The sequence below is a fragment of the Drosophila santomea genome, chromosome X (assembly GCF_016746245.2).
Source record: "Drosophila santomea strain STO CAGO 1482 chromosome X, Prin_Dsan_1.1, whole genome shotgun sequence".
NCBI lineage: Eukaryota > Metazoa > Arthropoda > Insecta > Diptera > Drosophilidae > Drosophila > Drosophila santomea.
This window is the reverse complement of record NC_053021.2, coordinates 15,716,735-15,738,909: the sequence shown is the minus strand read 5'-3', so window position 1 is coordinate 15,738,909 and position 22,175 is coordinate 15,716,735. Positions and strand designations below refer to the sequence as shown.

The 22,175-nt window shown below is 41.0% G+C and overlaps 6 protein-coding genes and 1 long non-coding RNA gene across 8 annotated transcripts; 3 read left to right on the top strand and 4 right to left on the bottom strand.

Annotated features, from left to right (window-relative positions):
* LOC120455298 lies at window positions 1-3,463 on the top strand. 2 transcript variants are annotated; one of them, XR_005616733.1, is made up of 3 exons: window positions 1-93; window positions 188-808; window positions 3,228-3,463. It is a non-coding gene; the product is annotated as an uncharacterized LOC120455298 (long non-coding RNA). The 2 variants fall into 2 exon arrangements; XR_005616732.1 differs by lacking the exon at window positions 3,228-3,463 and having other exon boundaries at window positions 188-573; window positions 647-780.
* A 2,883-nt stretch (window positions 3,464-6,346) lies between these two features.
* LOC120455296 lies at window positions 6,347-8,149 on the bottom strand. The gene is made up of 3 exons (XM_039641337.1): window positions 7,310-8,149; window positions 6,871-7,233; window positions 6,347-6,743 (listed from the first exon to the last, which is right to left on the bottom strand). Exons 1-3 carry the CDS (start codon window positions 7,373-7,375, stop codon window positions 6,585-6,587), a joined length of 588 nt encoding a protein of 195 aa, XP_039497271.1. The 5' UTR covers window positions 7,376-8,149; the 3' UTR covers window positions 6,347-6,584.
* A 106-nt stretch (window positions 8,150-8,255) lies between these two features.
* Window positions 8,256-9,955, bottom strand: LOC120455294. Its single transcript, XM_039641335.2, has 2 exons — window positions 9,333-9,955; window positions 8,256-9,195 (listed from the first exon to the last, which is right to left on the bottom strand). The coding sequence occupies exons 1-2, from the start codon at window positions 9,729-9,731 to the stop codon at window positions 8,590-8,592; spliced, it is 1,005 nt and encodes a 334-aa protein (XP_039497269.1). The 5' UTR covers window positions 9,732-9,955; the 3' UTR covers window positions 8,256-8,589.
* Window positions 9,956-10,418: 463 nt separating this feature from the next.
* Window positions 10,419-11,379, top strand: LOC120455297 (density-regulated protein homolog). Its single transcript, XM_039641338.2, has 3 exons — window positions 10,419-10,649; window positions 10,732-10,993; window positions 11,126-11,379. The coding sequence occupies exons 1-3, from the start codon at window positions 10,530-10,532 to the stop codon at window positions 11,311-11,313; spliced, it is 570 nt and encodes a 189-aa protein (XP_039497272.1). The 5' UTR covers window positions 10,419-10,529; the 3' UTR covers window positions 11,314-11,379.
* Window positions 11,318-12,364, bottom strand: LOC120455295 (DNA-directed RNA polymerase III subunit RPC9). Its single transcript, XM_039641336.1, has 4 exons — window positions 12,324-12,364; window positions 12,131-12,245; window positions 11,915-12,067; window positions 11,318-11,856 (listed from the first exon to the last, which is right to left on the bottom strand). The coding sequence occupies exons 1-4, from the start codon at window positions 12,329-12,331 to the stop codon at window positions 11,383-11,385; spliced, it is 750 nt and encodes a 249-aa protein (XP_039497270.1). The 5' UTR covers window positions 12,332-12,364; the 3' UTR covers window positions 11,318-11,382.
* Window positions 12,365-12,710: 346 nt separating this feature from the next.
* Window positions 12,711-14,559, top strand: LOC120456416 (GATOR complex protein NPRL2). Its single transcript, XM_039643248.2, has 3 exons — window positions 12,711-13,017; window positions 13,084-13,590; window positions 13,659-14,559. The coding sequence occupies exons 1-3, from the start codon at window positions 12,841-12,843 to the stop codon at window positions 14,211-14,213; spliced, it is 1,239 nt and encodes a 412-aa protein (XP_039499182.1). The 5' UTR covers window positions 12,711-12,840; the 3' UTR covers window positions 14,214-14,559.
* On the bottom strand, window positions 14,273-15,681 carry LOC120456417 (ketimine reductase mu-crystallin). The gene is made up of 3 exons (XM_039643249.2): window positions 14,805-15,681; window positions 14,547-14,744; window positions 14,273-14,455 (listed from the first exon to the last, which is right to left on the bottom strand). The coding sequence occupies exons 1-3, from the start codon at window positions 15,604-15,606 to the stop codon at window positions 14,382-14,384; spliced, it is 1,074 nt and encodes a 357-aa protein (XP_039499183.1). The 5' UTR covers window positions 15,607-15,681; the 3' UTR covers window positions 14,273-14,381.
* Window positions 15,682-22,175: the final 6,494 nt, after the last annotated feature.

Here is a 22,175-nt window from a genome sequence, read left to right as displayed (position 1 = left end):
GTTAAATCAATTATATTGAAAATCTTTTGGCAGAACATTAAGAGGCTTTTAGTGGCTTACGAAATGGAATACTCTGCTAAGCAAGTGATAAATGTGAGTTAGCCTTACTATTCAACACGGCTTGGCATTTTGTCGGGCAGAAAAGTGAAACCTTAAGTAATATTCTACCATTCTTTCTTTCTTTTAGTAATAGCTAAATTACTTGAAATGCATTACCGCAGTCTGAAATAGATTTTCATAAAGTATCCATGAGTCAGCTCATAAGTTAAACTCCCCAACCAAGTGGCATTTATTTTGTTGGTCACTCGCTGGCGCTTATTTGCTGTGAACCTGTTACAGAGTTGGGCTCAAGTGGAGACCATGGCGGTGGCATTCCTGAGCCTGGCATGCCCAAAGACGAAGCCGCACCCGCAAACGCTTTCCATCTCGATCGGATTCGGATTCTCTATTATCCAATATCCATTCTCCTCTTGCGATCTGGGAAATACGTTGATCTAGGCGAGAGAGGGAGAGAGAGATCAATTAAGACAGGTGATTGCCTGGCCAGCAATTAAATTCTTGACGGGCTCTAATGTATGTCCATAGTGTTTATTGCCAATGACTGACTGAATTCAATTGAAATGTCTATATCCGACTCTTACCTCAGCGGTGCCAGGTGGCAGTGGCGATTCGAGGGGGCCTTCGAAAGGAAAACCGGACACCTCACGATCCAGTTGAATCCAGTAAGCCGCCAGCGGTATTCTGGCCACCGTGTCGGATACGCGATTTCTGAAGATCAGAGATGGCCAAGGAAAACGCAGCTTAATAGGTCAGTTTTTTGCCCAAAATAGAGGATATAATGCATGGTTAGTATTGGTAATTAGAAGTAAAAATATGTAATTCTTTTGCCTGTCTGACCACTTTTAGCCAAGTTCAGTTAAATTACCGAAGTAACAATTTTTCCTACCATTAACAACAAATTTCAAGGAGATCTGAATTAAATTATACAATTATTTTCCGTTCAAAGGAAAACCAAATAATGCATACAACCTGCTATACGAAATTTCTTTCTGCTCTAATTTACAGACAAATTTGAAAGAAACTTGTCAAACAAACAATAAAATCGATTATTCGTTGTACATTGCGCAAATTGATATCAGCCTCTAATTGCATATTAATTAACCGCGAACTTGTCGAAAATTTTCCACCAGCGCCATATGAAAGCTTTTTCACCGAAATATTTGCTGTTCGCAGGTAAATGCTAGAAAACCGAAATCGAATCGAAAGGTTCAATAAAAAGCAATTTGCCAGGGAACATTTTCAGCACCAGACTCAACCAGATATCGAATTTGCCATCCAGAATCCGAATTTGCCAGCTGTAAATGGCAATTAAACGCCCGGCATACGAAAACTTTTATGGGCCACTGTAAACGCCCCGCTAATCAATTGTGCAAATGTGACATTTTTGAGGGGCCATTTCTTGTTTGCCGAGTGTCTTAAATATTTTTTTTCATTGGCATGGTCGACTGGCTTTTGGCAACTGCCACACAGCCGCCGCAGGGGGTGTGTATACTCATTGGCCATCAGGGGTTAAGGGGGTTAAGGAATGACACCCAGGCGGCTGCAGTCAATTTGCTTTAACACTTTAAAACAAAGCCCACTAAAGGAGGCTTAACGCTTTCGATACTCGATCTCGTACCTTCCGCATACACTGCCAGAAAACGGACACATTTTGAATAATATTCTGCCTTTGCGTATTTAATTGAATAATATCGAACGATAGACATAAACCTTGTTTATTGCCAAGAACCTTAATTTGGCATAATTCTAAACAAGTTTCTAATCAATAAGTTTGGCAAAAAAAAAAAAAAAAAACAAAACCAAAAAGATCGAGTTCATTAAGACTTAATTAGAAGGAAAATATGTTTCGATGAATCATCACTAAATATAATTGGTGATCCTTTTGAATGGAGAGAATTCCATGCAAAATTTATTTAAAAACCCCACTAGCTTTATGTAGATTTGTTATTTATTCAAATGCCAATGCAAAATTCAAGATCAAGAACGCAAATGCTGCAGATTGAATTAGTGATTGTTTGCTTAATTCGCAAACAACTGAAATGACCTAATATTAAATTCAAACATTTTATTTAATTTTGAAACGTATTTGATTACTAATAACATAATTGATCTCTGCCTGAAAGCATTCAATTTGATTTGCTGCATCGTTAACTGAATCTCTAATTCGCAACAATCCATGCTACTTCGAAATGTATATCCAATTGAGCCAATCAGAAGAGCTACAGATACTCGATCATTTTGAGTCGGATATGGATATAGATATGGATATGAATATGGATATGGATGCCCTGATTTGGATGAGGGATGCCTGCACTTCCTAATTACTCAATCAACTGGGATCTCCACTGGGGCATGATCGCATCTAATGATCCAAATGATCAGCGATCGGATTGCAGCTTCGGCTTCCCCACAGCCGCTGTATCGTTTACACAATGATAGCCGTAGGCAATTAGATGATGGCCGTAATTACGGGCCAAATTACCCGGCAGCCGAAAGGGAATCTGCCAGTCTGCCAGTTTGCAAGTCCGACTGAAGTCTGACAACCTTCATCAGCGCTTGCATGATTGCCATATTTAGCTAATCTATCAATTATTGCATACAACTAATTGAAAATGGTTTAGGCAAATAATAAAGACAAGTCAGCGAAGCATGTCCAAGTCGGGGTCACGTGATCCGTAACTCCGTGATCCGGAATCCGGAATCCGTGACTGTCTGGGAATTTACGCCATTATACAAGGGTTTAGGAAGTGCTTATCAAGCGTTTAAAATTATAAAATTATATTTTTTAATTTAGTTAATATGTGTTCCTTCCAAGATCGGATTGAATAAAGTAATAATAAGCATGGCTAAATGTTAATAATTGTTTTTAGACAACTTAAGCACTCCACTCCCAAGTCGTGGCCATCGAATCCGGAATCTTCCATTTGCGTGTCGGCTCCACATTCACTTGTTTGCCTTTTTGCGCATTAAAATTTGCTATTTATTTATTTGTTCCTGAAAGTATTATTTATTTAATTAATTTAATACCCTTCTCATTTATTTATTTGCTTAATAAACAAAATGCGAACGGCGTATTGCGAATGGCGAATGGCCCACGATGTGTACACTACATATTTGCTCTTCTCATTTTGATTAAATGCTGTTTTCTGTATTTAATCAAATGAGAGTGGGTGGTAATGGGTGGTGCCTTCATTATGGAGCGTAGATGAAATGTCAACGACTTGTGACAAATTAAAAGTGCAACGTCAGCGAGCAGGAAATGATCTTGGAGTAGCGAACCCAATGGGCTGAATGCCCTCGATAGGGAATTTCAATTCCAATTTCCAAGGAAATCAGGTGCACCTGTTATACCCTACGTTTAAAGCAATCAAAAATTGGTCTTTTTCCAGTGAAAGCAAATTGTTAAGACATACAAACAAATAAAGAAAGAGGCGTCGCATTTAAAGCTGCAAACAGGGCGTATGCGTTATATTAGCAAGAGTGTTAACTTCAATAAATATTTGCTAGTTTCAGCCAATGGGAGCCACTTGTTTTTGTGGGAATCCAGGAAAACAAACCCCTTTTTTATGGCTTGCAAAATAGCATGCCACAGTGTTAAGCAGCCAATAAATCTAAAAATAATTTAGTTATACGATTTTTTCCTGCATTTAATCCTACTGAATCCTCATCATTGCATTGCTGAATTCCGTATTCGCAATGGATGAGCATCCCCGGTTCTTATCTATTTGCACTGCCAACTATATCCCGGAGAATAGTTTTGAGTGCAAACAGGCAAATAAACCGAACGAGCGGGCAAACAATGTTTATGGACTTATATACAAAACAGTAGCCAAGTACCCCGTTTGCACAACGTTCAGATCCACACTTCTATATCTATATCTACAACTATATCTATCTCAGTATGTGCATATGCATATTAATATATGCATGTCGCATTGGCCCTGCCCGCTAAATTGCACGAATTATCTATCGCATTTATATAAGTCGGGCAGAACAGTAAAAGTCGGGTAAACATGGGATCAAACAATGAAAAATTAATAGAAAAACAAGAAGAAATGTTACGAGTTGCAAATAAATACACTGCGTTTTTATCTTAAGCACCAGATACAGATACTGTATCCATAGGTATACAAAGTAATAAAGGCACTTAGATGTAATGTACTTAGATTTAAATACTCTCACATCAATCTCAAAGAGTTTGCGTGCTGTGGCCTTTCAGAATTCGACGTTAGTTGTGTATTTCTATAATTGCTGGGAGTTATGCCCATTAGGCTTTAACGTGCACTGATAATGACAGACTGTGAAAATAATAAGTTTTGATTAAATACGAACGTGGTTGTTTAGAAATTCGATAACATCTTTATGCCAAGTTTAGCATTGGCAAGGAACTATTGTGTTCGACCTTGCGTTAAAAATAGCTTTAAAATAGAATCAATCAACTTTCGAATCTGTCCAGCAAATGGATAACTTGCAGCAACTAGAAGTAGTAATGGAACCATTTATATATTATTTATATACTTCTTATATCTGTAATGAAACATTAGTAAGAAAACGGCTCATCCTGGAAGCAGCTTTATGAATCTTTAAAGAAGCTGTTCAAATCATTTGGAAGCTGCAAAAGGCTGAGCACAGCATGTCCTTAAAACGGGCGACTTTCTAATACTTTAATGATTCAAAATGGATGTCTTAGCCCCGGGATAATGGGTTAATGGGTTAATTTGCACCCATATAACTAATGCAATGTTCAGGCCTTTCGATCCGGTCAGATCGGGTCAGCAGCAGTTCAAAGCGGTCTTTGTGGCTGGTTAGTTAATACGGGTGTTTATGATGCAAACACATTCGATCGGCTCACAACAGCTGTGACCATTATAATACTCATTGTAATTGATGCATATGAATTCCGATTATATTGCATTTGCATGAGCATTCGACTCGAAATTTGCATTCAAACAGTGCGTTGCAGTCGCAGTAAGGCAGTAACTAAAGGGGGAAACACTTTCAAATAGCAAAACACCATATTTATATGAACTTCGAAAACCATTCTCTAATTTATCGAAGTAGAAAAATATCTTATTAGTTATGGCAGCATTGTGTCATGCATACCTACAATGCCGTACCGCACTGTATCCTATATAGTCCAGTACCAGGCATTGTAATCGCATCCCATCGATCTCAATTGCAAATGGAGTGTTATCGAACACGTTGGTACCCTGTAACTGGGACGAAGCTAGTGGAGTCGACCTTAAAAGGCATTTAGAACACATTGTGCCAATAGGCGTCACACGCCGCGTCGAGTGCAGATTTATTACTATTTACTATTTACTATTTATATTTGGAATTTATCGTTTGTTGTGACTTGACTTTCGTCAGCTAGCCGCCTGTTTATTGTTATTACGACACCGCGCGAGGCAAACAGATAGCGGCCCAGAAAACAAATAGAGTCATACGTATTCTATAACATCTCATGGAAAGCGGAAACTACACACACACACACACACACACAAGTCGACAACTCCCAGCAGCTTAGAATGCACACATATTTCATCATCTATATGATAACTAGATCTAAGGCTATCAATGGATATTTTCAAGGACCTCAGCTCCAAGGACTATAGGTGTACGAATGAATGTACTTATATGTTTAATGTAAGCATCTTTTCTATATAGAACGCATTTCATAATATCCATATACCCATGCACATGATCTATTGCATTATTCTTCAAATAGTTAGAACTCAGTAATAAGTTTTTAAATCAAAAAAGTAAGCATTGACACAGTACAAATATTAGCAGAATTTTATTGCTTCACTTTAGCCCACCCACAAAATGATTCACATGACGAATGCAAACCACGTGCATTCAACAATACGTTTTATAAGAAAACCAGCTGAACCCGAATGCACAAACATTGTAAATTTCCCGAGATCTGCAAAGTCAGTTTTGGACGGGGGAAATCACCTTATATGTACGTAGCAATCGTCACGCGGAATTGCGAATGAGTTCAGCGAATTTGGACGTTGATGTGGAGATGGATGTGCATGTGGATGTGGAGATGGATGTGGATGTGGAGATGGATGTGAATGTGGAGATGGGTGTGGATATGGATATGGAGGTGACTGTGATCTGGGGATGGCGCCGCATCTGATCCTTTGGCAAATAGCAGAAGGGGATTACTGGGCTAAGTTCCCATTTCGAGTGCGGGGCTTATCGCCAGCGCCACCAGAAATAACCGAAAAATGGATGAAGATGAGAAATTCTGTTTCTGTTTCTGTTTCGGGAGCATGAATATGAAATATTTCGCTTTATTTGCAAATCATTTAGCCAGCGCCATAAACGGTGGGACGCGCCATTGAAGCCGAGCAAACACCACCAAATCAGGCCATAAAACCAGAGCAGCCTGGGTGCTATAAAGTATAAACTATAAAGTGAGCAAACAGTGCCATCCCGTCGAGATTCACTGGTTCAGTGTCAGGGTGCAGTCCACGGTCCTCACACTTTCCCATTACCACCGCCCGTGGTAATTGTCAATGGTTCGTGGCGTAGATCTTGAAGTAGAGTGCCGCACAGGTCTTTATATCTCCCGAGGTCAGGTGGACCAGGGCCTTCACATCTCCGGCGACGTCCATGCGGGGCATGTTCCTCAGAAACACATGGTTGCTCACATTGACCAGGCTGTAAACGTGCTGGAATTGGTAACTACTTTGAGCCACTATTTCTACAAATATTTCAAATATTTCAAATATTTCTACAAATATTTCCCCCCCAATTTTACCCCTTCAAATTCCTTTCTTTCTTTCCTTTTGAACTTACCCCCTTGGTCGGCGGACAAACCTTCTCCTTCTTGGGGACTTTCATGAAGACGAGATGCCACAGCTCCAAGGGATCGAACAAGGCGTGGCACAAGTGGTTCCTCTTCAGGGCCAGCAGTGTGGGTATCCATTCGCTGCGTTCCCAGCGGAATATATCCACCTGCAGGACAATCGGACGGTTGGGCAAGTCCATCAACACCTTGATGTCGCCATTGAAGTAGAGGGTCTCCAGATCCTTGGCCATATTGAATGTCAAATTGCTAATGTCGATAATCTGTTGCATCGGCGTATTGCCTTTATCCTCTGCAGCATTGCACTTAATATTCAGGGTCGTGTCATCGCCTAGTACCTCGTAGTTCATGCTCTAAATGAAAATATATTATTCGACACAACTAAATGATTCATAAAAATCCCAAGATTTGAAGAAATGTTTTTTATACCTGAGTCCCTTGCAGGGATTGCAGAATGCATAGCAAGCCAATAATCCAGCCGATGCACTGCTCCATTTCGTGGTTTTTGAAGATCACCCGTGGTTGCAACAATTTATACGTTGCTCTGCTAATTGCTCGCCAATTAGCCTACGATATTCGCATTGTTTAACTAATTGCCAAATTAAGTTGTACACAGATTGTTTAATTGCCGATGCAGATACTCAAAAATGCCATTCAGATTCACCGATCGTAGCACCCTCGAAAACATTTTGGAAAAAAAACGGAGTAGAGAACACTGAAAACAACAACGAAAGCAGACCAATTCGGCATGCGGCGGGCGTAATCCGGAAGGTCGGAGCCCGGATTCGTCCGGAAGTGGGTCGTCCGTCTCAATGGAACACCCATGCACATCTCGTACACCCACATCACGCATACGTCGTGTGCGCCTGCGGGACAACGAGTGTACACACTACGAGTAGCCAATAAAAATAAGCAAACGCACTTGACCCTGGACAACCGACAACCGACAACCGGGCGACAAGCGACTTGGGCTTGGCTCGCCGATTCTGTTTGTAGGCCATGGCTGCCGTAAAATAGCAAATCGGGCCGACACACGACGCCCGTTATCCATGTTATCCAAGTTATCCGATAACGGAGCGCCTCTGCGTAAGGGCCATAAAGCGCAAACAAGGCAAAAGCCAGAACAGCAGCAAAAGCGCGTGGCCCACACTCGCGTGTCTATGGCCCGGGAATGGAGCAGGCTGCTCCGGAGCACTAGCCTACTTTTCGGGTTGCGATTAAAGCTAAACAAGGCATTGTTAAAGATCTATAAGAACTAGATTCTGGTTGCTTATGTATGGCATTTTTAATCACAATTAAACGCTATCAACACACAATTTAAATCTATTTTCTTAGGCTCCTAAGCGTTTGAGGTATCATTTAAAACGCTCATTTATAAGCCTAAAAGAGTATATTAGAGGTTAAAATTCGTTCTTATATGATACAATCGGTCTTTTTTACAAACAATTAGTCATAATTTGGGACTTTCAGAATCATTTACAATTTTGTTTCTAATAAGATTGCAAAGTAATTGTTGATCATATACGTTTACGATGCATAGGAATTTTCATTGCCGAAATGCTAAATTCTACCGATACTAGCCTAATAGTCTTTTCTAACCTATTTTACAATGTATCACGTCTGGTTTTCAGGATTGTCTTTGATATGAGCCAAATTACTAAAATTTTTAACTGCTAAATGGAAACATTAAAAATGTTTTAAGTCTTGAATCAGTCGGTTGAATGGTCTTGGTCAGTTTCTTGAGAGTTGGCGATTATTGGTTTGCCGTAGAGCATGACTTTGGCCAAAATGGACTTGCAACCAGAGGCGCGAGCATTGGTACTGCGGATTATCTCATCTACGTGCTCATCTTCCAGTTGCACCATTGCGTTGGCGGCTTCTCTGCGGATGCAGTCGATCAGATGAGTGGATTCCAGTGTTGCGTAGGTGATCACTTGGGTGTGTGGCATATTTCGCAGGTTCTCCATATCCATGTTTAATGCCTTGCCGGACTGCATGCTATTCACGTTAAAGATGAGCACAAGGGTCAAGAGTTTCTGGTGCGAATGCTCAGTCTGGTTGGCGTTCTCTTTGGCCATATTTATTAGTTGGTTGATGGCAGGCACGAATTGTGCATCCTTCGGCGTCATGTTGTCAATAAGGATCATATTCTGGCCGCAATTTGTAAGGTCGGATAGCATGCTCTTCAGTTGGCGCAATGTACGACTATCGCTCCAGGAAAGCGTCTTCATGTTCTCGGACCAGGGAAAGTTTTCCCGCAAGATGCGCGCAGTGTGGCTCTTGCCCACGCCCGAAGTGCCCACCAAGACGATGGTCTGTTTAGAAGATAATCAGGGTTATTAATACTTAAAATATTATTAATTCATCAAGCTAAACAAAGGTCTGTAACCAGGATGACCACATACATGGTAACGCTCCGCTTAGGATGTACAGTACATCTATAGTTAGTTACCTCTTTGGCGATGCTGTCCAGTGCCAGTTCTAGTTGGTCCAATGCCTGCTCCTGGTTGAGTACCTGGTGGCGGGCGTGCTGGACCATGTCGCCCAGCCGCTGGGAGGGATTGCAGTAGTTGTCCTGGTTGTGCACGATCGAGTGGTATTGGTTTTTGTAGTTTTCCAGGAATCCGTAGAACGTGGAAGAGTTGTCGGTAAGCCTTAGGAGCTGGCGGCCCACTGTGACGATAGCGAGTATGAGGAGTACCAAATTCTTCTTCTTTTGGTCTCTCTTGGCCTCTCTTTCTTCCGACCGCTTGTTCTCCAGCAGGCGGCGAATCCTCCTCCTCCTTCTGGCGTTTCGCATGCTCGTCATGAACGCATCGGGTTTTGGCTTTAGAGTATTGGATGTAGTCATTTTACTTATAGTTCCGTTTTTAGGGACGAAGTTTTGTTGTTAAATATTTTGTTGGTGAAATCTTTCGAAAAAGTAGGAAATGTAAAAAGTCGTGTGTGAAATCGAAGTTGTTAGCTGTACGAAGCCACTAGGGAGACTGAAGGTTTTGGGTTGACTTGTGGAGAAATACAATTTTTAGCCTACTTTGATTAATTTTTATGAAATTTATGCTCGCAAAGTTACAACTGGCATTAATCTAAATGCCGCCTCATGCAGTGTTTCTGTAAGTCAACATGTTTTGGTATTTTAGTATCAAAATATTTTTACATTTTACACAAATGTAAAAACTTAAGTATTATTTTTAAATCTAATTTAAGGAATATATATTTAAAAAGTTTTTATCAATGAAATTAAATAAATATGCATAAATTATAATTTTAGCTTATTGGTAATTGGTATTAGCTAGTACTTAAATTCAAATTGTACCTTGAATAAATTTCAAAATCACTTAAAACAGCTTATTAGTGATGTTGCAGAATATAAATTTAGTACAATCATTATTAATGCATTATTATTAGGTGCTTTAGTGCTAATTAAATAATTTTTAAAATTGCACAAAAATATATCAAAACTTATCAGTAAAATCAACCCTGCTTGCTGTGGTATATTCACAGAATATTTTTTCCGTGTGCCAATTTCGGTATATTTTACGCGCCTCAACACAAACGGTCAGTTTGCAGAATCCTACTTCTTAAAACTGTCATTATTTCAATAATTCAATAACCCGGAGCAAATCTCAGCCAGTCAATCCGATCCGCAATGACGAACGAGGACGTGGGCACCAACAGCGTCGCCGACCGCCTGCAGGTGGGTCCGCGCGAAGGCGTCACCTATCCGATCCAGATGAAGTACTGTGGCCACTGCACGATGCCCATTGAGGTGAGTTCGTCTGCAAAGCTGGGAAAAATCCATATGATCCCTATTGGCCATGAACTTACATATATGTATCCTTTGTCCGCAGTACTGCGAGTACTATCCGGAATACGAGAAGTGCAAGGACTGGCTGGAGCGCCACATGCCCGACGACTTCGAGCGACTGAAGATCGAGGAGGAGGCTGCTGCCGCCGACGGCACGGATGACGACAAGAAGCGCCAGAAGCGCGGTGGCAAGGGATTGCTGCGCGTCAAGAAGAAGGAGGATGTGCCCAAGCGCATCTGCGTCTCGAGGGCGGCACGTGGCAAGAAGAAGTCCGTGACCGTGGTCACAGGATTGAGCACTTTCGGTAGGTCTCGGAGTTGGCACACAAAATTAGTCTTCATTTTAGATAAAAGTCCGTCTTCAAACCATGAAACTTAGATTTTTTCTATACATCCTTGTGAGCTTTATTGTTAATTATGGCTAATACATATTCCAGATATTGATCTCAAGGTGGCGGCCAAGTTCTTTGGCACAAAGTTTGCCTGTGGCTCTTCGGTGACCGGCGACGATGAGATCGTCATTCAGGGCGACGTCAAGGATGACTTGTTCGATGTCATACCCGAGAAATGGGCCGAGATCGACGAGGACGTCATCGAGGATTTGGGCGATCAGAAGCGAACATAAATAATTTACTTTTTTAGCTTATTTTATACGCTACATCAACATAAAAATATGAAACGTTAAACGTAATAATCAGTTGGGTTTTTCCAGTGGCTGCTCCCCTGGTTTTTCTCCATCTGCTGGCGGACTGGAGTCGATTTCCATTGGAGTTGCTTCATCCGTTGCAGGCGCTGGAGCAGCTTTATTCTCTGTTTCCACAACTACACCATCCGCTGGAGTAACTCCATCCGCTGGAGTAACTCCATCCGCTGGAGTAACTCCATCCGCTGGAGTAACTCCATCCGCTGGAGTAACTCCATCCGCTGGAGTAACTCCATCCGCTGTCGTGGTTTGTTCCGCTGGAGCGACTTCTTCCGCTGGATTGGATTTGGCCTGCGAACTACGCTTTCCAGTCTTGCCGGTCTTGGCAGTGGTCTCCGCAGGTTTTTCCGCCGGTGTTTCCTTACTAGCGTCTTTGGGTTCCCCTCCATGGAAGTGTTTGTAGCTCAGCTGAATGATCTTCTCGTTCTCCTCATCGGTTAGTGGAGCTTTATTGTCGTCGATGAGCTGGGGAGGTTGTTAAATGTTACTTAATCTGTTTGGCCTATGATAGACTAATCCTCACCAGCTGCGTGTGCAGGGCACTTGTAGGCGGGTCGTTGATCATTTGTAGGATCTCTTGGGACTTCAGACGATAGGAAGACAGATCCTTCACGTAATTTGCAATGTTCTCACGAGTTTGTGTCTTGCAGGGCGACTCCTCCAGATACTGTAGTGCCTGTAGAACCACGCATTTGGTTAATTTATCATCAATTAATAAAATATTTTCAAAAAGCAATACCTCATAGGTAACAGTGGCCAAGTTTCGCATGCCAAACTTCTTTTTGGTGCTCTTAATCTTCTGCAGAATCTGCATCACCTCCAGATTGGTGAGGTACGAGAACGTGGGATTGACCCTGGAATAGAAACGAAATCATCAGCATGTTATTCACTGTTTAATGGAAAATTAAAAAAAAAAACAAAACAATCCTCACGTTTCCATTTCGGCAAATATTAGTATGACCGCAGGGCGCGCGCTGAAATATACCACACAACTGCATTTAATGGTAAGTTTCTACATATAACTGTTAAGGTAATTTATATATAAAAAACATATACTTAATAAATTCATTGGTGTTAAATGTATCAAACTTAGTGTTCAATTCAATCAATCGATAACTTTAATAAATTTGCTGTTAAAAATGGGCACATATACATTGAATTAAAGGAAAATCATATTTTTAAGTGTTTTCTTTATATTTAATCGGATAAGGCCTGTAATATAGTAATACGTTTATTAAAGTTAGTTAGACACTTAGTTAGTTTTCATTGTAGTTGATGTATTTTTTTCCATTAAAGCTATGGGCACACCAGTGCATCGCTTAACATAACATTACAGCGAATTTCGCCACTGTTATTTGATTGTGCCACTTGCTGTTAATGTTTTGGAGTCCACTCCGCTGTAGGAAGCAGAGGATGTGGATGCGGTGATACTGGAATCCTGTGGACGACATGCATTCCCATACGAACGAGGCGGCGTCGACGTCGACAACGGCGGGCGTGGTCACAAATGGAGCAGGCGGATCGGGAGCTGGAGCAGCTGGAGCCCATGGCAGCACGGAGGGCAAAATCCGGTGCATCTTCCTCAGCGAATTCCATGCAACGGCGGGCTGCAAGATAAGCTGTCAGGTGAGCTGGTTCCCAGTACTAATACTAATAATACAATAAAATTCAATTCTTATCCACGTTCCTCAGGTTCCCGATAACTACATATCCAAGGATGTGTTCGATGCCATCAACGTTTACATCATACCCAAGCAGCATCTTCAACGCTGCATTCTCACCGTGAACGCAATGGACGTGAAGATAGTCGGCTATCCGGTGGGCATCCAGGATCAGCAGAAGTACGCACGGAATGCCTTCCTATTCAACCTATGCTTTGTGTGCGATTCGCGGGCCAGAAGCGTCCAGTACGAGCCGGTGGTCAAGAAGCTGTCCGAATACCTCATAATGATGGAGGAGGAGTCGTGCTTCCTGTCTCGCGAAAATGACAAGCGTCGCCTACAGAACATCTTCGAGACTGTACTACGGGACCTTAACGAGCGCAAGGTGGCCACCATTGTTGAGGGCGACAACACCATTTACCTGAAGATTGTCATGCACAAACCGGACCCGCCGCCGGTCAAGGATCACATGGTGCCCCTGCTGCTGGCGAACCTGCGCGATGCTCCGCTGGACAACTGGGATCTTACCACGCAACAGGTGCGGGCTAAGCCTGATGCGAATTTCATTTCATTCATTGATTCATTTTATTTCATGGTTTTCCCCAGATCCTGCCTTATATAAATGGAATCAACCATGTTGCCCGCATTGCCGCCGAAGCGGACGTGGAAACGGACCTGGTCAAGTCGTGCATACAAAATTTGGTCTACTACGGGGTCGTCCAGCTGCTGCCCATCCTGAAGTACAGCAACGTGTACATGACCCAGAACCTAAAGCATCTCATCCAGAGTGCATCGCTGAGCGGAGCCTGCCGGAAATACGTCGCTTTGCGTCCGGACAAAACGTTACCCAGTGTGCAGCGTATCTTTCAGTTCTACGCCTCGATGACTCACGGCGTCACCCTGCGAGCCATTTGCCAGCGATTGTGCCCCCAGCACCACAACATCGATGAGCGGCGCATGGTGATCTTCGGGCTGCAGCATCGATTCATTCGCTGCATCCACAAGTACCCGGTGTTCACGGGCTCAGTGCCTTCCGGGCGGCAGAAGATGTACACCGGGCTGATCAGCTTTGATGAGATCTGCTGCAAGACGGGTCTCTCGCCCTGCACCATCGAGCGGGATATCGAGAAGGACACGAATGTGACTGTGATCTGGAAGTGACGACCGAATGGACGTCTCCGGCCGGTTGGGTTTGTTGTAGTTTGTAAGCGAATAGATTGTTATGTTTCCAATAGCTTTTTTATATACACACATATACACGTACAAGTTTAAGAATTCAGTGGTTTGGCTTGGGCTGGTTCCGGATCTGATTTGCCAGCTGGCCAGCAATCAGGAATCCTTTGCGCCAGAGAGAATGCAATCATGAACCGCCTGGGCCACACAGGCGTCCTCCGAGGCCATGCCTTAAGTAGAAAAAATGTGAATTGAATTTGAATATAACTTTGAAAAAGACAGAGATAGTCATATAGTTAAGTAAACTAAATAAAAACGCACCCATGGATTGAAAGATGGTGATTTCTGTCTCCTTTGGGTAGTTTTCACTGAGAATGATCTGTCCCACTTCAGCGGTGATCGGAGCAGGTAGCCCCACCAATTCAGCCTCTGCATTGGTATAGCAATCTACGTAGACCTTGGCCTGGTGGTAAATGTCTGCAGCCAGCTCCGAAAAGTGAACTTCGCCGGCTCCCACAGCTGCAATCGAAAGTTAAGAAGAGTAGGTATCTTATTATTCCCTTAATACAGCAGGCCTACCATTAATATGAACACCCTGTTTGGGTTTCAGATCCGCAAACTGGATGACCGACTCCTTGGCGTACGTGGCAATGCAGATGACATCCGCATCCTGGCAAGCTTCGTGAGCACTTGGGCAAACTTTAACCTGGGTTCCGCTTTCGGTGTCCAATGTTCGCTGCAGTTCGTCCGCTAAAGCCTGAGCCTTTGCCAGCGTGCGATTGTACAGATTGAGCTGCTTCACCCGGAAGTTGGCGCAAAAGGCGGCGGCATGGAGCTGCCCCTGGACTCCACAGCCCACGATGGCCACGTTGATAGACCTTTCCTGCTCCGCCTGCGACCCAAAGCGCCTGAAGTACAGATACTTGGTGGCCACCAGTGAAGCGGACACAGTGCGCCAGGTGGTCAAGTCAGTGCCCTCCATTATGGCCGACAGTTGACCAGTTTGATTGTCGAACAGCAACACATGGGCATGGATGCTGGGCAGTGGGGGATCCCGAGCGGGATTCTCACGGAACGAGCTCACCAACTTGCAGGCTAGTGTGGAGCGAGACTGCTGGGCATCCCCAGGAGATTTTGGCGATTCCAGGCTGTAGTTGCCCACATAGGCGGGCATGGTTAACAGAATCCTTCCGGGTTCCTTGCCGCAAGCGGTGAAACTCCTCTTCGGTTGGCAGGCAAAGGATGTAGATTCCGGATGGGTTTCCGTATCCTGCTTAACTATAGCTACAAGTGCTGTTTCCACTGCTCTATTGACCAGCGGCCAGCTGAGAACCTGACGCACTGCATCCGCATTGTAGTAAGCTGGTGTAGAGCTGCTCATTGTTAATATATTAATAATAAAGATTAATAATCTGATCGATAGTTGGAATCAAACTTAGTATCTAATCCGATCAGTGTTTCTTATCGGATTTTGTAAAATATACCAGCACTATTGACTCAAAAAGGACTAAAAAATGCCGTTATTATTATTTAAAACCTATCGAAACCAACAGTCGATTACTTTAATGATGCAAAGCGTTAGAATTTTAAATTTGATTTTGAATAATAGAAAACATTTTAAAGAAAAAAGTTTAAACGACAGCTGAAATCAGGAAAGACCATTAAATAGCGAAATAAAATCTGAAATGGGAAAAGCCAACCAAAAACCAATTTTCACGGGCGACTGTTTTTCCTCATTTCTAATGCAGTTTTCCCCATTCTTCGGCAGCGCTGGGAAAATGCATTTTCACCGCACGCCAAGGGCGAAACCGCAGCGCGAAAAAGGGAAACCGCTTCTGTCAACGGCTTTATCGGCCCCAAAGAGATTCTCGCGAACAGCTGGAAACTGAACCACAGCCCACACAACCCGTCCACTTCACTCCACCCGACTCCACTTCACTCCACTTCAATCCAATCCAATCCCACCCAGAGCAATCCAATTCAGAGTCGCAGCAGCCGACACGAAAGTGAAAAGCGAATGCACTTTTCCGAGGCTGCAGCTGATAGGAAAATTAATTTATGCACCGCCATTGTCTTTCTGCTCGCGCCATTTTATTTTCCCAGCTGCTAATTCAAATTTTGACATAATTTCTTCACTGTGCGCCTCCGTCGCCTGCTTTCTCGCCTTTTTCCCAACCAATTTCACTTGACTTGACCTTTGCGCGGCTGCTTCATGGGTTTCAATGCACTGCGCGAAATATGTCGCACTTCTGCAAATTCATTTCGAGTTCTTTCAAATAGCTACCTATTCTGTCAGTCATACAAAACGGCTAGGATTGTACAGTGCACAGTGAGAAATTTGGTATGCATTTCACTATTTTATGTACGAAGAGTAGTTTTTCGCTAATTTATGATTCTATAATGCTACCTTAAGGCATGAAATCATGTGCCCAGTTTTTAAGCATTTCGAAATATGAACGGGATAAGCTATATTTTTTTTTCGAGTGCACGGGCCTGTGTGGTTAGGTGGTGGCGGCCTTGGGAATGTGCAGTTGCTGCCTGATTTATATGCGCCCCCCAAGTGCAACAAATCAAAGTCGAGCTGCTGCTGACTCATTGGAGCGGCTCCTGGTTTATCGCGGTGACCTGTTGCATGCCCCACTCCTGGAAACTCGGCGGTGGCACCACCAGAACCAAAAGAACCAAATGAACCAACAGAACGAACAGAACTTGCAGAACCACCAGCAGCAGCACTTCTGAGTGTTCTGACCTTGCTGGCGGGTAAGTGGTTGGCCATAAATTTTGGCATTGCGCAAAAGCCACACCGGCAGCAAACAAATTAACAAAAAAAAAAAAACGCCCCGATTCTGAGCTTATTCCAATTCCAATCCCAAGAATCCATATCCGAAAAGTGAATTGTCGCTCTGACGCTTTGAATAAATTGCTGAACGATTTGGCAAGCGCCAAAACTTAATGGCCAAAAAGGATTTCGCCTCGCTGCGCATAAATTTGCGGGCCAAAATCAATGACGAATTTATTGGCCAACTACGTAAACAAGAAGTTGAGGATTTGAACACTGCATAAAATGAAATTAAAATGTTACAGACTGACTTTTATATTTATATTTATATTTTATATTATATTATTATATTATATTATTATATTTTTTATTATATTTTATATTTATATTTTATGTTTTGATAAGAAAGTTTTAATATTGATTGAATAACATTTAAGCACTTTAATTTAATTATTTATTTTAAATACAATTTAATGACTTTTTTTTTACCATTTAACGTTTAGTGAGTACATTTTTCCAATTGAACAATATTCAGATATTATTTTTAATAGTTTAAATAGATGCTTAAAATCTATCTTAAAAAAGAGCTACTGAAATGCGAACTTGATCTTTTTATATTTATGCAATTTTGTCTGGCGGCTTTTGAAATGGAAACTGTAAGTGTAACTGTAACGGTAACGATTCCTGTAACTGTAATAGTTATAGTAATAGTAATAGTAATGGTAATAGCAATGGCAATAGTCTACTATAGCATACTATAGTCTACCAGCCACACACAGAAACAGAACGTTGCCACACCTTTTCTTTGCGGAGCTGGATTTTAATTTTTTACTGCCTTATTTCTGCGCTTAGTTTAAATTTGTTATTGTTTTAGTGCGCGCCCGCACACTTGGCCCACACAGATACACACTCACACTAGCGCACACACGTAGGTTAGAAAAAGGAAAGTCTGCCGGCGCGAAAAACTCGGTGCTTAAGTTTCGCATTTTGTATCTCGCATTTTGTACCCCGTATTTTGTATTTTGTATTTCGTATTTTGTAGTTCGTATTTTGTAGATCAATCTTGGAATGGGTTTGTGCCGTTAGCCGCCGGCGACGTCGTCGCTCACTAAAATGTTGTTTGTCCTTGGAGAATGTGGCAAAAAAGATAGAAAAATTGTATGGAAAAAATATTAAAATTATAATATACATGTGCGCACTGTTACCGCACAAGTGCACAGTGAAAAAAAAACACAAGCGATAAGTGTTTAAACATAAAAACCATTTGGTAATTTTGGTTATAATTCACGGGAATTATCATTCTATCATATGAAATGTCTCGTAAACAATCGAGTGTCTGTGGTAACAAATTTACTCAAAATCGAAGTAGGTTATGCCCAAAATCTGTAGATAGCTTCCTTTTTTGCATTAATTTTACAAAAATTTAAACAACACGAAATATACAATTCCTTTTTATATTATTGATCATTATTTGATTGATTGATATTATTTGCTTTGCTAAAATTGTTAATATTTGCATCTCATATTTAACTTTTTAAATGTATAATTTTTCATTTAAAAATGATAAAAAAAAAAAAAAAAACAAGCAGCCACAGCCAAAAGTCAGAAAGTTAGGCGTCCCTCTCCATTTCTCCCCAGTACTCACCCCTTTCCTCAAGCTCTCCTCTCTTCCACGTCAGAGCTGAGAGCTGGTTGTAGCTCCTGGGAAATAGCTAGCTCAGGCACTTCCTCCAGTAGGTCGAAATCACTTTATTGGTATCCTCTGCTGCCACTTAAAATCACTGCACTACTCACTCACATTTGGTATTTTTTTTTTTAAAACATCGAAAAAGTGGTTTGCTTATGTAGAACTTTTGAGAAGCGCAGAGGAGGGCACTTCTTTTTTGGTATTATTTAGTATTATTTGGTATTAAGTATTTAGTATTATTTAGTATTTAGTATTATTGTAGCGGGTGCACTCAGAGTGCCGGTGGCTCTCTGCAGTTCTCTGATTCTTAAGCAATGTTAAGCGATGTTGCCCAAAAGAGAGCTATAGAATATGGAAATTCTAATTGGGACATATGAAACACCCAATATGGAATTACTCTAATTAAGTTACAAAAATAAGCATAAATTATAAAAAAATTAAAAAGAAATTATTTAACTAACTTGAAAAGAGTAATTTAATTGAATATAAAAATCATTAAATATAATAAATATCTTGTCACAATACTTTTATAATTTTATGAACAATTTGGTTTAGTAATCCTTTTTCTATTGGCCATCAAATAGACAATACTTTTTTTCCAGTGCCGAGATATATGTGTGCACATATCTGACGACGACTATAATTGTGCCGTTATGTTTAAGCGTTGGCGCCGCACCCAATGGACTCCACCGAGCAGCCCCCACACCCCCTCCCTCCCCTATACTCACCCCTCTGCCACACAACTCCCTGCCACCCCTCACCCTCTTCCTGCACCACCAATTAGATTCGATCGGCAAGTATTGTTTCTTGTTATTGTTGTCGGACTCACTGCAGGCATTGCCTTAGTTCGCCTTTGTCTAATGATTTCGATTATTGGATTGTTTTATTTTCCCCTTTTTTTTTTCTCGGACTATGTACGCTTTTCTACGATACATTTTTACAACTTCCGTCTGTGCACTTTGCGTGGAGCATTGGAATGCTAGAATGATAAAAATGCAAATTGGACACAACATCAACATAAATTGGAGCTTGTTTAGGTAGTTCGATCGAAATCGACTACATATTCGAAAGACATTTCCTCAAAATCATATTAGTACAGCAAGTATTACATAAAACAAATTAAACATTAGCCTTTATGTGTGCTATTTTCAATATCTGTATGGTAGAATAATACATATGCAAAGTGGACTTCAAAACAACATAAGTTGAAGCTGGTTTTAGTAATGGGTTTCTAAACTGCTTTTATATTATCCGAAATGTGTTTCCTGAAAATCCAAATTTATGGAAAATCAGTAATACACTGATTTCCATATGAATACATGTATTTTATTTTAGACATGCTAATGCTATAATTATTAAAATGCAAATCGAATATAAGGGCTTAAAAAGCCGAAACAAATTGGATTCAATTTGACTACATTTTAGCAATAACATTTCCTGAAAACTATCATAATAAAAGTAATATTGTAACATACATAAATTTAAATATTTAATACGTTTAGTTCACAAAGTTAGAGTTATGAAAATAAAATGCAAATAGATTACCGCTTACTATCGAATTATTTTTGTTGAGGAAGGACATATGTTTACTTTATCACATTTTCAGTTAAGCCGTTTTTGTTTGGAGTACTTGCAGGTCTTAAAAATGCCAAATGCACTTAACCATAGTTACTGAGTAATATTTTTTTTCCTTTTTGGGCCTGAAATTTATGCGCCGGCCCTTCATGAGTCTTTATCGCTGCAATTGCTGCACCTCAACTGCTCGACTTATTTCTGCTGCCTTTTTCGTACGCCCACTGACTAATCCAGGGCCTAATATTTCAGAGGCCTATGATTAGCATATTTCATACCCCTTCCCCTTACCCCCTCCCCCCTAGCCATTAAGTTTAGGCCGCGTTTCGTTTCCACCAACTTGGCTTTCAGTCGTTCCACTGGCTTTTCAGTCGTCTCAGCCACGATCGTTTGGGGGATCGGTTTTCTTCGCCGGCGATTTTTCGGTTGAACTCGGCTTGGCTTTTATCAGGCAGTCAGTCAGTGTTTCGCTTTTGGCCAGAGCTGACGAATTTCCTCCTCTCGCCTTTTGAGCCCGGCCAAAAACAATAATCAAACGGGCTGCAGAAACGTTCAAAAACTTGGCGGTTGTGTGGTGAAGTGACTATGAATTGATCAAATTTATCAATATATACTTGTTATAGTATAGAAAGGGGTAAATCACATTTATTCGCTAATGAGCGTGTGTCGAGTTACTTATTTGTTCTGATTTGCCAATTTTTTTTTGTACTCCTTTTTGTTTTTGTGCAATTGGTCATTTATAATATTCTGTACATCGTGGAATTATGAAATTCAACAACAGCAGCAGCCACAAATAATAATAATAATCAAAGAAAGCAAAGCGAAGCGAGAGAAACAACAAATTCTAATATGCTAATGAATTAAATTTGTTTATGGTGCAGTCGAAGGAATTCCAAAAATAAAGTGCAAAAAAGTAAAACAACAAAATAATTTTATTTGAAAATTGAACCTGTTCTGTTAGCGGCTGGATCCGGCGATTGAGGTAAGCTGATTAATTTTGGCTTAATCATATTCAAACACAACTCAAATGCGTCGCAAAACATCGCTCATAAAAATGGGGGCATATTTAGATATACAGCATATATATTTTATATGTTTATGTTTGCTAACTGGCCGATTTGTGAGTCGATTTGGCTGCAGTTCTGCAACGCTGATTTGGACTTGGCTTTGGCTTTAACTTTGGATTAGTGGCAGTAAAACACTTCCGATCCCACTGAACCGCAACCATCTCGATGGAAGAAAGACGACCTTGCCCATGAAAGAACCAGAACCCACTACCTTGGTCCCATATACTATATGTGTCTGCATTTAAGGTCTTCATGGGGAAGGAAGTCCGGTTGGACTGAAGGATGGCCGAGTGGCGGAATCAAGGCAAGGTCGTCTTTATAAGTTCAGTTCTAACAATTCATTTTCAAAATGCAATCATTTATGGATAATCTCAGAGTTGTTATGTTTTAAGACTCATAACTTAAGAAACATAACTTTCAGTTGTTCTTTTCTCTAAAAGCAGGAATGATCTTATAAAGGCTCATAAAATGTATAAATGTATGCAAATTAGAAACGCTGTCTGAAATATTTCAAGCACTTAATGAATGAATAAAAACAGCATTTCAATAAGTATACTAATCATGTCATCGGATTGCCTTAAATTGTGGGGTATACATAAGTGTAAATTTAAGGCATGATGGAGTAGTTTAAATAAAAATAAAGATTTTATAATATTTTTATATTACCTTGCTAAATAGGTTTTAAATTGTTGAATTCAACGCAGTTGCCAAAATTCATTTTAAATTATAATATGTTTCATAGCTTCATACATTTTTGAATTAAATACAATTGGAAAACTTTGAGTAAATCATTAGAATACATTTCGCAACCCAAATGCTCCTTGAACACCTTCCCTATTTATGTG